The sequence below is a fragment of the Sphaerodactylus townsendi genome, linkage group LG03, assembly GCF_021028975.2.
Source record: "Sphaerodactylus townsendi isolate TG3544 linkage group LG03, MPM_Stown_v2.3, whole genome shotgun sequence".
In the NCBI taxonomy this organism is placed as follows: domain Eukaryota; kingdom Metazoa; phylum Chordata; class Lepidosauria; order Squamata; family Sphaerodactylidae; genus Sphaerodactylus; species Sphaerodactylus townsendi.
The window spans coordinates 115,844,933-115,857,361 of record NC_059427.1 but is presented as its reverse complement, the minus strand read 5'-3'; the positions used below and the strand labels follow the sequence as shown (position 1 = coordinate 115,857,361).

General features: G+C 40.0%; 1 protein-coding gene across 1 annotated transcript in view; it reads left to right on the top strand.

Moving 5' to 3' along the window:
* Window positions 1–12,429, top strand: part of MAP2K4 (mitogen-activated protein kinase kinase 4) — a 66,450-nt gene that overhangs the window by 36,987 nt on the left and 17,034 nt on the right. The window contains 3 exon segments of the mRNA XM_048488360.1: window positions 6,907–7,026; window positions 8,790–8,909; window positions 10,820–10,871. Of these exon segments, the coding sequence (XP_048344317.1) occupies window positions 6,907–7,026; window positions 8,790–8,909; window positions 10,820–10,871 (292 nt within the window).

The window sequence follows — 12,429 nt, the reverse complement described above, 5'->3', positions numbered from 1 at the left end:
CTCAGATGCTACAACAAACTGTGGTTTCTTTCAGACTGGGAAATCTTCTGTCTCAACAGTATGCTTGAGGGGAGGAGGGAACTTGCAAGGCAAGAATAAGCTCGGCTCATTCTTGTCTCTAACAAACTGGACTGTGTTGGTGACATTTGAATTTAGTCTAGGTGGCTGATTCAAATCCAGCTGGTAGGAAATACTTTTTCACAGCTTAGAGTCTTCTCTGGAATGATTCGAATTTTAACCTTTTTGCAGCTTAAGCCTTGCTGCAGTATTTAACTTGGGGGTGGGGGTGGGGAATATAAGGTGTGTGCTGAAGAGAGAACTTGGTGACGATAGTTTTCCTGACCACCTGCCTAGGTTGCTGGATCTTGAGTTTCTAGGAATTTTCATTCAGCATTTTTCTGCAACTCCACATATTTGAAATGCAGTCTGTTCTTTTCCCTAAAACGCTTGTATGCTAGACCAAATGTAAACTCTGTCCTTAGTAATACTGTGCAGTATTATTATAACTTGTATGACTTGATACTCCATTGTGGGTTGAGGTTGGTGTCACCTGCCATTTCCATCTGTAGGAAAATTATCCATAATTATTAATTCTAATACTTAATGTTTATGTTAGCTGTTTCAGTTTAAAAATAAAAATAATTACTACATAATGACCACCAGGGAAGAGGGTGTTGTTCTTGTAAAACACTGTGCTACCAACATTACTTGGTGTTATGGCAAAAATGAGCCACATGCTCAACCCAGCAAGCACTACTGTCTGCATTGCATCCTGCTTGCTCTAGGGCCCTTTCCGCACACGCAAAATACAGCGACCCAGGGACAGCAAAAACGCCATTCCTATGCTGTTATTCATAGCAGCGCCATCCTGGCCGCCTGGGAGAGGCATGAAGGCGCCGCTTTTAACCTCGCTCAACGAGTGAGGTTTTTGCAAAGTGCCGTCTTCCCATCAGCATGGTGTGAACTGCATCAGCGGGAAGACGCCGCTTTCCCCCTCCCTTCCACTCACTGTCCCATCCAGCGTCGCTCTGGAGGGCTGCAGAGACCCGTCCACGCTGCCCTCCGACCCCTGGAGGTTGGAGGGCAGCATGGACGGGTCCCTGCAACCCTCCAGAGCGACGCTGGATGGGATGGTGAATGGAGGGGGGTGAGCCTCTCTGGCTGAGGGGAAAGTTGGGGCCGCTCACATGCTAGCGTGCGAACGGTCCCCGAGCCTCGACCGGCATAATTCATGCCGATGGAGGTGCGTTTCCGCACGTGTGCGGAAAGGGCCTAGGTTTGTTTTCCTGCACTTTCCTTTGTAGTAAGTGTGTAGCCCTTGGAAATTGAAACACGTTTTTCACAACCCATGTGCTGCTAGTCCTCAGGTATGACAGAAGTGGAAGAGAGTTTGACCAAAATGCTCATGGATATCTTAAATGTTCTTCACCCTAGTTTTCTCCAACAAAAGCATTGTGGTTGTGTATTGGGTGTATTACTGTAGTGTTGAGTTCCAGTCTGGGGAGCCTTCCACCATTAAAAGATCGTCAACCCAGATTTGCTATTGCAGATACACTTAACAAGAAGCTGCATTGGGAATAGATTGCTCTACATTTTTCATGTCAGCTGGCTTCTTCCAAAACTGCCTGGAGTAAATGCAGTGGAAACACAAATGCAGTGGAAACACATAGAGCCGACAGGTGCCAGAGTCACCCTTTGTGTTTTCAAGTTTATGTTCCAGCCATCTGAGACACACACCTAAAATATGCATATAATGTGCTGAGCACTCCTGCTTGCCACACTTTTTGCACTTTACCTTCTTGCTACCTGTTGGGAGTTATTGGTTCAGCCTTTAAAAAAAAGAGGGCACAACACCAGCTATGCCAGGAAGTGCTAAAATGTTTTATTAGTGTGTATGTTTGAATAAAAATGGTAAGCATTCTTTTAGACCTGGAAATTTTGATTCTTACATTTGGGAAGCCTATTCAGCAAATTATCATACAATTGCTGCCATAAGATAATTAAACAACTGATGCACTGGCATACCCCTGCATTTTTGTCACTTTCTTAGAAGTCAATGATAGCCCTATCCTTCTGAAATAAAAGTAGACACAGTGAATATTAGAAACTATCCAACCTTTCTATCATCTTGGCCTTGATGTAAACAGTTTGATATTTTATGACGCTCATGAAGTTGTTGTTGGGGTGGAAGGGGAACGGAGATCAGAATAGCAGCTGTCGTGGACATTTATTGATTGGCACTTGGTTTTCCCCCATATGTTTGATGGATACTGTCAGGGCAAGTAGCTTGCATGTCCTGTCAGTCAGAGTTGTCTTGGCAGGAACTGAGGCGCTTCAGAATACTTTGTCAAAGGGAATGAGTATAGGTGAATTCTGAGAGGAAGGGTATCTATTTGACTGCCTATGGGTATTTTTTTGTGCTTTAATGCCTTGTTAGCAGATTTGCTGTGGTGTCAAAGTTGGAATATGTTTTGGAATTTTCATGTTATTAGTGTGTGCATATCTCAGTTGCTCACTTACGGCATGCTTTGACTTAGCTCCTCTCTTTATATATATGTTGCCCATTATTTGTATAGGATCTCAAAGAGCACTTAAATAGAGGCTCCAGAACGTCTGGAGTTCATAGATTTCACATGGTAGGTAGATTGTTTCAGCACATTCCCATTGGGTTCAGTTCAATTTTTTTTAGTATATTTTTGTTCTGCCTTTTCTCCAAAAACCTTGTGCAGCACCCTCCTCTCCCCCACAACAATCCTGTGAGGTTGGTTAGCCTGAGAAAGCATAACTGGCCCAAAGTCACCCCGTGACCTATATGGCTTAATGGATACCTGAACCTTGCTGTCCCGGATCGTAGTCTCACACTCTTAGCTGCTATACCACATTAGCTCTTCCCTTCATTCACTTTCTGTCAGTTTGGAGGGCCCCTTTCTCTTGTTTATTTTCTGCTAATGTCTAAGAACCTACACTCCTGGGTCTGCTGCCAGGATGCCTCAACCTTCACTTATCTTGCTCATCTTCCTTTTGTCTTTGTCTTTGAGGAGACTGGATACAGCACCTTTTCTGAACAACTTAGTCTTGTCTAGAATACTGGCACACTTGTATGATTAAAGCAGTTCTAGGGAAAAAGCAGAAATATCAGATGATGGACTGAAAAAATAAAAGCTTGAAATTCTGACGTTCGAAAGACAGAATTCTCTACAAATGAGAAGGTGAACCAGATGTGCAGTAAGGTAAAAGTTAGCTCAGAAAAATCAGAAGAATTCTGATGAGAAAACAAAAGTATAAATTACTTCTGAGATGGCCTGTGGCAAGTCCTAGGTGTTTATCAAGAATCTAGAAATCAAAGAATAGTGGTATTTTGAAGACGGAAATATGGATTTTCCAAGTAATACACAGGAAAGGAATTCTCTTACATAGAAGGTTCAATGAAAGTTCAAAAACTAGGAATAGTTAAATGCACTACTGAGTAGGGAAAGTTAGAATCCCTTGGAACGTGTGCAGTTTTGGTATTACAAGGTTAGGAGATGCTCAAAAAAGGCAAGTTTGATGGAAAATGATGTACTTGCAGATACATTTTAGAATTACCCTGCAGTAAAGGGCAGGGAATAAATGCAAACAAACAAACAAATAAACAAATAAAAATTATTTTTGGTCATTGCCCCCATGGAGAATGTCCTCACCCATAGCTGACTAAGCAAACTGTTGAAGAGCTTTGTAACTGTATTCTGGAATGTGAAATACATTTTATGTTCTAGTTTTCCCAGAAGATTTCTATCCTGCGACTTCAATTGAGGTCAAATCACATTTTTTTTCTACAGTGGAACCTCGGTAATTATCTCCTTTGGTTTTCGCTGGTTTCGGTTTTTGCCGGTCGCCCCTGGCCGTTTTTTTGCCTCGGTTTTCACCGGGCACCTCTGTTTTTGGCTACACCGCTTGCATAAATTTACGCTTTTTACATAAATTTGCTACGCTGTTTGTGTAGCGCATGCGCAAACGGCGTAACTTCAGTTTTTGCTGGCTTTGGTTTTCGCTGAGCGTCGCCTGATGGATTATTGGTGAAAACCGAGGTTCCACTGTATGTCTAATATTGTAATTTTGCTTGGTTTATACATGTAGAAGAATAAGGTGCTAGAATGGTGAGATGGCAGAATACATTGCATGATGCTACACCACAGATGGTGAATCCGAGTTTTGAATACTCCTTAACATTAAAAACAAACTGACAAATAGGAACCTAGCATAGTTGGGAAAAGGTTTCTATCCCCCTTAGTTTTCTGTGCTGATTTTTTGTTTGCAGGATTTATTAAATTCATATATCCTGTTCTCTTGATATGATGCAATCCATTCTACCACCTCTGCATTTTACTATTTCATTCTCTTGCTTGTATAAACCAGACTTCCACATAACATAGAGTGGCAGACTTTGGTATATTTCTGTCACTTCCAACATTCAGAATCCCTGTATAAAGAACCATAAAAGCAGACATTTGTTGCTACAGAAGTGTACATATGTGTGTGTGTGTATGATCTGATTTCTTGAAGATGGATCAGCTACGAAGCTATCATGCTGTTTATGTCAGATGGATTCTAACCAATGACATGGAGATGAAACATTCCATAGCTTGTTGAAGGCTTTCACGGCCGGATTCAACTGGTTCTGGTGGGTTTTCCGGGCTATGTGTAACAGACACAGTATGTAACAGACTTCCCTCTGTGATACACCTCTAAAGATGCCAGCCACAGATGCAGGCGAAACATTAGGAACAAGATCCACCAGACCACATCCATACAGCCCGGAAAACCCACCAGAACCAATTCCATAGCTTGCTTTCTTGTCCTCCTGAGCCATCTGCTCACTTCACCCACTGTTGCACAGCTGTACCTTCTTCATAGCTGCCCAAAAGCATAATTGTGTTAAGAGGCTTATTTATATCTCTGTGGGCAGCATTTGTAAGATTCTTTAGAGAGTAAAGGTGCTGCAGTGCTGTGAACTGTTTACCTTTTTGGGATAGAATCGTTAGAACATTAAAATGAAGTTAAAAGTTTCCACTACAGTAGTGCCTTCTAGTTCAAGTGTATGCAGTTTCAAGAATTTAATCTCTGATTAGATTGGCTCCTCTATACCTGGGGACCAGACAGACTAAAGTTTTACGAAAAAGGAAGGGAGTGACTGTACTGCCAGATTGTGTTACATGATAACAATATAAACACTTTTACCATAAAATCACACTCTGGGACAAGAGAGCATTTTCAGTGAAGAAGAAGAAGACTTTATTTACAGTCAGTGACCAAATATATTACAAATCTCCAGCATTTTCAGTGAGAGGTGGTATATTGCTGCCTGTAGCTGCTGCCAAAATAGTTTTCATCCCTCTTACAATTATTACTGAAGTTAGTTTTTACTGGAATTTTATGCTTCACATTTTCCTAAAGAAGAGGAAACATGTCAAGTATATTGTGATTTTATGCTTTTGTTTTTTATATGTTGAACCTTTATAATTCAGTAATAGTTTTTGTCTGTGTTCCTGTTGTCATCAATCAGTGGCATGATTTTCCCTGAATCTAAAAGGGAAAGTGAGCTGAGAATTTGCTTTAGACTCTTAAGGTCCATGGCAGAAAATACATGTTAAACATTGAGATCTTGTTCTTTTTAGCAAAAACCAATTCTGTACCTGTCTACATCAGTTTATATTTCTATGTAAAATTGTAGAGTTAAAAGTTGCTTGTATCCCTGCTGCCTTTCAAAGCATATTACACAACCATCAGCAAGAACTGATGTTCATCAGAGAGAGGGAGAGAGAGAGAGAGAGAGAGTTGGTCTGTTTCTTGTGCTACAAAAGATTCAGTGGTGATTGCTCTCCTAAATTTTCAAAAATTCAAAACTCGGGTGCTGAACAAACAAACTAGATAGAAAAGCTGCATTAGTTAGAACACAAAGTATTTCACAGCCTTGGCTGCAGAGGGTGCTGCCAACCAAGACATGGTCAAGGCTGCATGCTTTCTAGTGATATGGAATTGCTTGCAGCCTGGCCTTTCTCCCCTGCAGTGACAGACAGCATCTTTGTTTTTATTACACCCAACACCTTTATAAACTGCTTCCGTACCTTAATATAAATGTTATTGAAAAATGAATTTCTAGCTTGATAGGTAATGAAAATATTTGTGTGCAGTGGATTGCTTTTTGTTTACGAATATGTTGTCTTAAAAGACCCATAGAAATCTAGCTTGTTTTACTCTCTTGTGTAGATCACTGCAGTTCCCCAGTATTTTAACATATTACAAAGGTTATTCAGCTGACTAAGTTAAGGGACTCTGTAGTACTTTGTGGCAAGTCATTTATCAGTCACTTGATTCTGTTTGGCAGCAGTGGAAGATATGTATAGCTGTTACGAAGCGGGAGCAACATTTGAAGCAAGAGGGTGCAGGACATCTGCATGGTCTTTGACATTCTTGGGACATGAGAATATTTATCTACTTTAGCTATTAATATCTTGATGCTTCTTCCCCCTAATCAGTGTAGGACGTGAAATGGGAATGAAATATTATACTGTAACGTAACTTCCCATTGGTCTGTCAGCAAGTGGACCTTATACCTATATACTAGAGGGAGTATTCAGTGTTAAAAGCTTCTTAAAAAGAGAGAGTGCTCATTGTGCCTTCATAAGAATCACATTGTCCCTGGGTTTTTCTCACTTTAATTGTTACAATGTGTTCATCTTGTTTAATTTCGGGCAACTAGTTGCATTTCTTTTTGTTGAAATTCTTTGGTTGACTGGGAATTTTTCCCAGTTGAGAATATTTCCAGTTGATATAAATATCAATTTATTGTATGTTTTCATTCTCTACAGCAGCCTATTGTTACCTTCTAAGGTGATTATAATATCTCTTCCCTTTTTACCTTTTCAGAGAATTCGGTCAACGGTAGATGAAAAGGAACAGAAACAGCTTTTGATGGATCTGGATGTAGTTATGCGAAGTAGTGACTGCCCATATATTGTTCAGTTTTATGGTGCACTCTTTAGAGAGGTGGGCATTCATAACCTGCTTATTGTGCCAGATGATTTAGATAATGTGTTTCAAGACTTTTAGGGGGTAATGCAATACATTAACTGAAGGGAAGATGGTTGTCAACTGTCTAGTGTGGAAGTAACATGCAAGTAAAATAGGCATTCCCTGTTTCTTAGCCATGATTTATAGATCAAGAAACATTGGGTTGGGTCCTGTACTCATTTTCAACTCATGAAAGGCACTTAAGTTTGCTACAAGATTGGGCCCATTTTTGCCCACACACCCTGCACCCCACTGCAGACTTCCACCAATCCTTATTGCTGTTCACAGGGGCACAAGTTTGTGCAATACAGAAGACTGGGGTCGGGAGAGCAAAAAGTTGCCCATTTCCTACTGTAGGGCCCCATGATGTGGGATCCAAACTGTTTTGTCTGTAGTGAGCCTTCATTTTAAAAAAAGGATCTGTTGTGATTGTTCTGTAAACATTTATTATGTTCTGATGCTGCAAAGCAGTGGTTTTCATGTGTTCTGTCTTCTGCTTTCCAAAACCCCCCTGAACATGTACCATAGAATCCATGCACATTACAGAGAATTGTCAGAACTGGACAATTTATCTTTCTCAGGAAGGTTCAGTTACTATTAGGAGCCCCAGTGCACAGAGTGGTAAGCAGCAGTACTGCTGCCAAAGCTCTGCTCACAACCTGAGTTTGATCCCGACAGTCGGTTTCAAGTGGCTTTCTCAAGGTTGACAACCTTCCATCCTTCTGAGGTCAATAAAATTAATACCCAGTTTACTGGGGGTAAAGTGTAGTACCCAGCTTACTGGGGGCAAACCAACCCATAAACATAGGCTGATTCCGCATGGGCCAAAAATAGCAGTGTGAAAACGGTGTAAAAGGGTTTATACTGTTTTCACACCGTTTTCACACCGCTGTTTTCTGCCCATGCAGAATCAGCCATAGCAAATGTCATGATGGGAGCTTGCCCCATGGGTCAGTAATGACCATGTGCTTGTAGTCCAGTTAACGTGAAAACAACTGCTGTGTAATATAAATGCGTACAAATTGCAGAATGCTACCCACTATTTATCGCTTGATTACATAAAGTTAATGGCAGAGACTGGGGAATTTCAAGGAACAGATGATAAAGTTAGACTTGGTCTAATACCAATTGATTTGTTTGGCAACTCATAAGAGAAGGCAAGACCAGGTTATAGCAATGCTCTAGAACCTATTTTTAAATGCCAAATAAAGGTTGTTGTTGTTGAGACCAGGTTATAGAATAAAGAAAGGAAAGAAGAAAGGTTCAAGAAATTATATTAAAATGATTTCTAAAGTGACAGCTGTTGGTGTAAATGACTGTTGTGGTTTTTCTGGGCTGTATGGCCATAGTTTGACAGTTGCTGCTCTTAACATTTCTCCTGCATTGATGGCTGGCCGGCAAACCCACGACAGCCAGTTGATTCTGGCCATGACAAAACATTGTTGGTGTAAGGTGGTGTAATATATAAGTATTATATAACCTTTTAATTTGAACAGTTGCCATTTGATGGGAGTACAAACATAATGTTTTGTCCGGCAGCCTGTATATCAATTGTATGCAAAATGTCATGGCGCCTCTGCCTACTAGTAAGATGAGAGTTGCACCAGTGGAAAATTGCATTGCTTTGTCTGACCTCTGTTTCTGTCATAATTCAAGAAGATGTCACACTGAATTCTCTAATTGCATATTTCAGTTCTATAGTGATAAAGACTTCCCCCCCTTTTTCTGTCTTTTTTTAGGGTGACTGTTGGATCTGTATGGAGCTCATGTCTACCTCGTTTGATAAATTTTACAAATATGTATATAGTGTATTAGATGACGTTATTCCAGAGGAAATTTTAGGCAAAATCACTTTAGCTGTAAGTTTTCTTTGAAATTTAATTGCTGACCTGTTTGAGCACAATTTTATTTTGCTTTGTTTTCTCAATTCTGGTTCTGGACAAGAGCTGATTTGGCTTCTTTACTTTTGATGTGTTTACATTGTCAGCATTAATTAAAGTGCTGACTTAAGTCCCTGTCTACATTTCCCCTGCATTTTCTAACACTACAGTCTAAGAAAAGCCCTGTTAAAATTATTTAAAAACAAGGGTGACAAAATCTGGTTTTCAAATCTTTAGCACTTTCTTGCTATTGAGATAGTCAGTAGTGCTTATTTTCATTTTATTTATTTATGTTATTTATAGTCCATCTTTCTCACTGGGACTCAAGGTGGATTATACAGACTAAATCAATATAATCCACAGGATGGAGTTTCAAGTAAAAGTGCAATAGGATTTGGATTGTAGAAATTGAACCAGAAAACTGAAACAAAGCTGAAGCAAAGCCTAAATATTAACATGATACGCTAAACGGTTCAAAAATTGCAGAGCAGAAACCTACTTTCAGCAAGAGCTATACACAGTAGCACAGTCCCCAGTCTCTAAGCATTTATGCAAGCATCTCTCTGAACCACCTTATTATCATAAAGCCCCATTAGCTGTGTAAAAAGCTATTTTGAATGGTTGTTTTGCATAGTTTGCCGAAAGTGAGGAGCCTTCCTGGCCTCATCAAGCAGGCTTATTTGTAAGGTGAGGGCCACAACAGAGAATGCATATATACATGCAGTTGTTGATTTTGCTGGTGGATTATGCTCCGGAATGTGATTATTAATGTTTGAAAGTCTTCAAGTATGGAACTGACATGTAACAGCACCCAGATTTGGTGGCATGGCCTTTGGTGTAGGTAGCTAATTCATTGGTTATGAATCCGATTACAAAGCTGCCAACACCAAGAGGATGAAGACACTGTCTGGTACTGCTTATTGTCCCAGCAGAGATCTCTGTGGGTGCTTTTCTCTCTCTTTTTTTTTCTTTCTGCCAGCAACAACCTTCTACTGGGAAGCTGGAACAGATTTTTTGATGGGTCTTTGTGTTTCAGGGTTTCAGGTGCACCAATTCTTTGGCAAATCTTGGTGCTCCTCCTTTCAGAATCTCCTGAAGTAGCAGCAGATGTTGATAAAAAAAGGTCCAGATATGAGAGCCATGAAAGGGAAAGAACAGAAGGGACTTCAGAAATTTTTTCTAAGTGACAATGAGATAAAATGGCATTGTGCATCTGACTGATCTCTAGGCTGAGTTCAAGGGAAAAAAGTACTTTTATGGTTATTATGGCCATCTACGTATAATTTGGTAGCTTTTCTCAGTGTTTCCCAACCAGCTTTAGTCAGTTTACAGGGTGTTAACTCTTTTGAATTGCAGCAGTTTTTTAAAAAGTTATCAGGATTCCAACAGTTACATGAAGGCTTCTATGGGCTAGAGCTCAGATGTATCTGATGCAGTGGACTCCAAGCACACAAATGGTTGTGGCATGAAAAAATGTTAAAGTGTTACAGTATTCCTTTTTGCTTTCATTTCAGTCATGAACAGCTCTGTGATTCTGTCACAGCAGGCAAAAAGAAATGATACGTGTAGGTGGAATACAGGTTTAAGCTTATCTCCCTGGTAGAAGGCTGCTTTTCTCCCTCTCCCAGTATTTTTATTTCTCCTCTTCCCTCACTCGTTTCCAACGTTGTCTTCAGAAGATTAATCTATCTATTTCTATTGCGGTTTGTTTGTATTAACTGCACTGCAACATGCTGTTGCTTTTAAACATTTGAAGGGGCTGTTTCACATTTCTGTTTCATAAGTTGCCTGAAATATCTTTATTCATATCTATGGGATTGTGTAATGTCAAGAATTTTATTATAATTAATTTTTTTTCTGCTGTATAAACACTTCTGCTTCTCTCCTAGACTGTGAAAGCGCTAAACCACTTAAAAGAAAACTTGAAAATCATTCACAGAGGTAGGCCTGTCTGGTTGGTCCTTTCTTCAGAAAAACCTATATACTTTTTTGTCCTACCAACAAACTATGAACTTCCTCAGATGATATGACTGCTTGAAACATCTTTTGTTTTTTTGGACAAAGTACAGTTTATTTACTAAAGTTACTGTAACCATGTTCGTTCTTAAAACTAACAGTCCATTAAAAGGTACCCCACATATTTTAATGGTATTGGTGTATATAAAGTATGCTTAGTATTGCTGGCTGAATTTTATGATTAAAAGGTACCACAGATTTCAATGGTATTGATGTATATAAAGTATTCTTGGTCTTGCTGGGTGGATTTTATGAAAAGATAATATGCAGATTTTTTAATATTTTGCTAAAATTGATTTTCTGTGTCAATTTTCCAACATGCCCTGTAATGATGACTGTGAGAAGAAATACAAATTTCATGGTATCTCAAGGGGGCGGTCTCCTGGAGTTTCGAAAGGCGGAAGGAAAGGATCTGATATTCTAATAGCAAAGTTGACTAAATCTTTGGATACTTAAATCTGGTGACTGGAACTGTGAATGGGCAAGACAGATATTTGTACAAAAAAGGTCCCTGCTTTGCAGAAAAATGTAAAATCTAAAGAACAAACAAATCTTGGGAGCTTAAAAAAAACCCAAATGATAAAAGAAGTGCCTGTAGCTTTAAGTAGTAAACTTCCTCAGTGACTGTTGCTAAGCAACCACAGCATTCCAGCCTTCAGTTTCTATGATAAAAGGCAAAGGGGGCATGGCCCTTTCCAGGCCTATTTTGATCTTTGAGCGAGGACTCCCTTGGGCCAGGCCTAGGGTGCCAGCTCCATGTTGGGAAATACTTAGAGATTTTGTGGTGAAGTCTAAGGAGAGCAGGGTTTAGTGGTCTCAGTATGGTATAACATCTTATAGTCCATCCTCCAAAGCAACCATTTTCTCTAAGGGAAAAGATCTTCTGTCTGGAGTTTAATTGTACCAAGTTGAGGCCTGCAAAACTCACAGGCCCAGCAAATATTTCTAATTTTTAGATTTTTCTGCAGACTCCAGAGTCTGCAGAAAAATCTGTCGGGGGTCAGTCTGCCCCCTGTCTGTGGATTTGGGGGATCTCTAGGCTTCACTTGGAGGTTGGCAATTGTAGACCTGTCAGCAACTCAACTAAGCTTGGCTGCTTGCTACCATTGAACAACAGCCACCCTATGAAAGCCAGCGTGGTCTAGGAATTCGAGTTTCAGAGCAGGGCCTGCAAGATCCAGGTTCATATCCCCATCTTGTTGTGGAAGCTCACTTGGTGATTAATGGCCAGTCACATACTTTCAGCTTATCAGGATTGTGGTGCAGATAAAAAGAGAGGAGAATAATGTAATCTGATTGTACTATAAATTCATGCCAATAAAAGGTTGTTGATGATGATAATGTAATCTGCTTTGATCCCCGTTGTGGAGAAAAACTGTGGTTTTCCAAGGTAGGGGCTGCAGGGTGAGAAGAATGGAACATTTAAGATAAAAGGCCAGATAAAATGGATGGGAAGAAGATGATGTTGCCAGCTCCATATGTG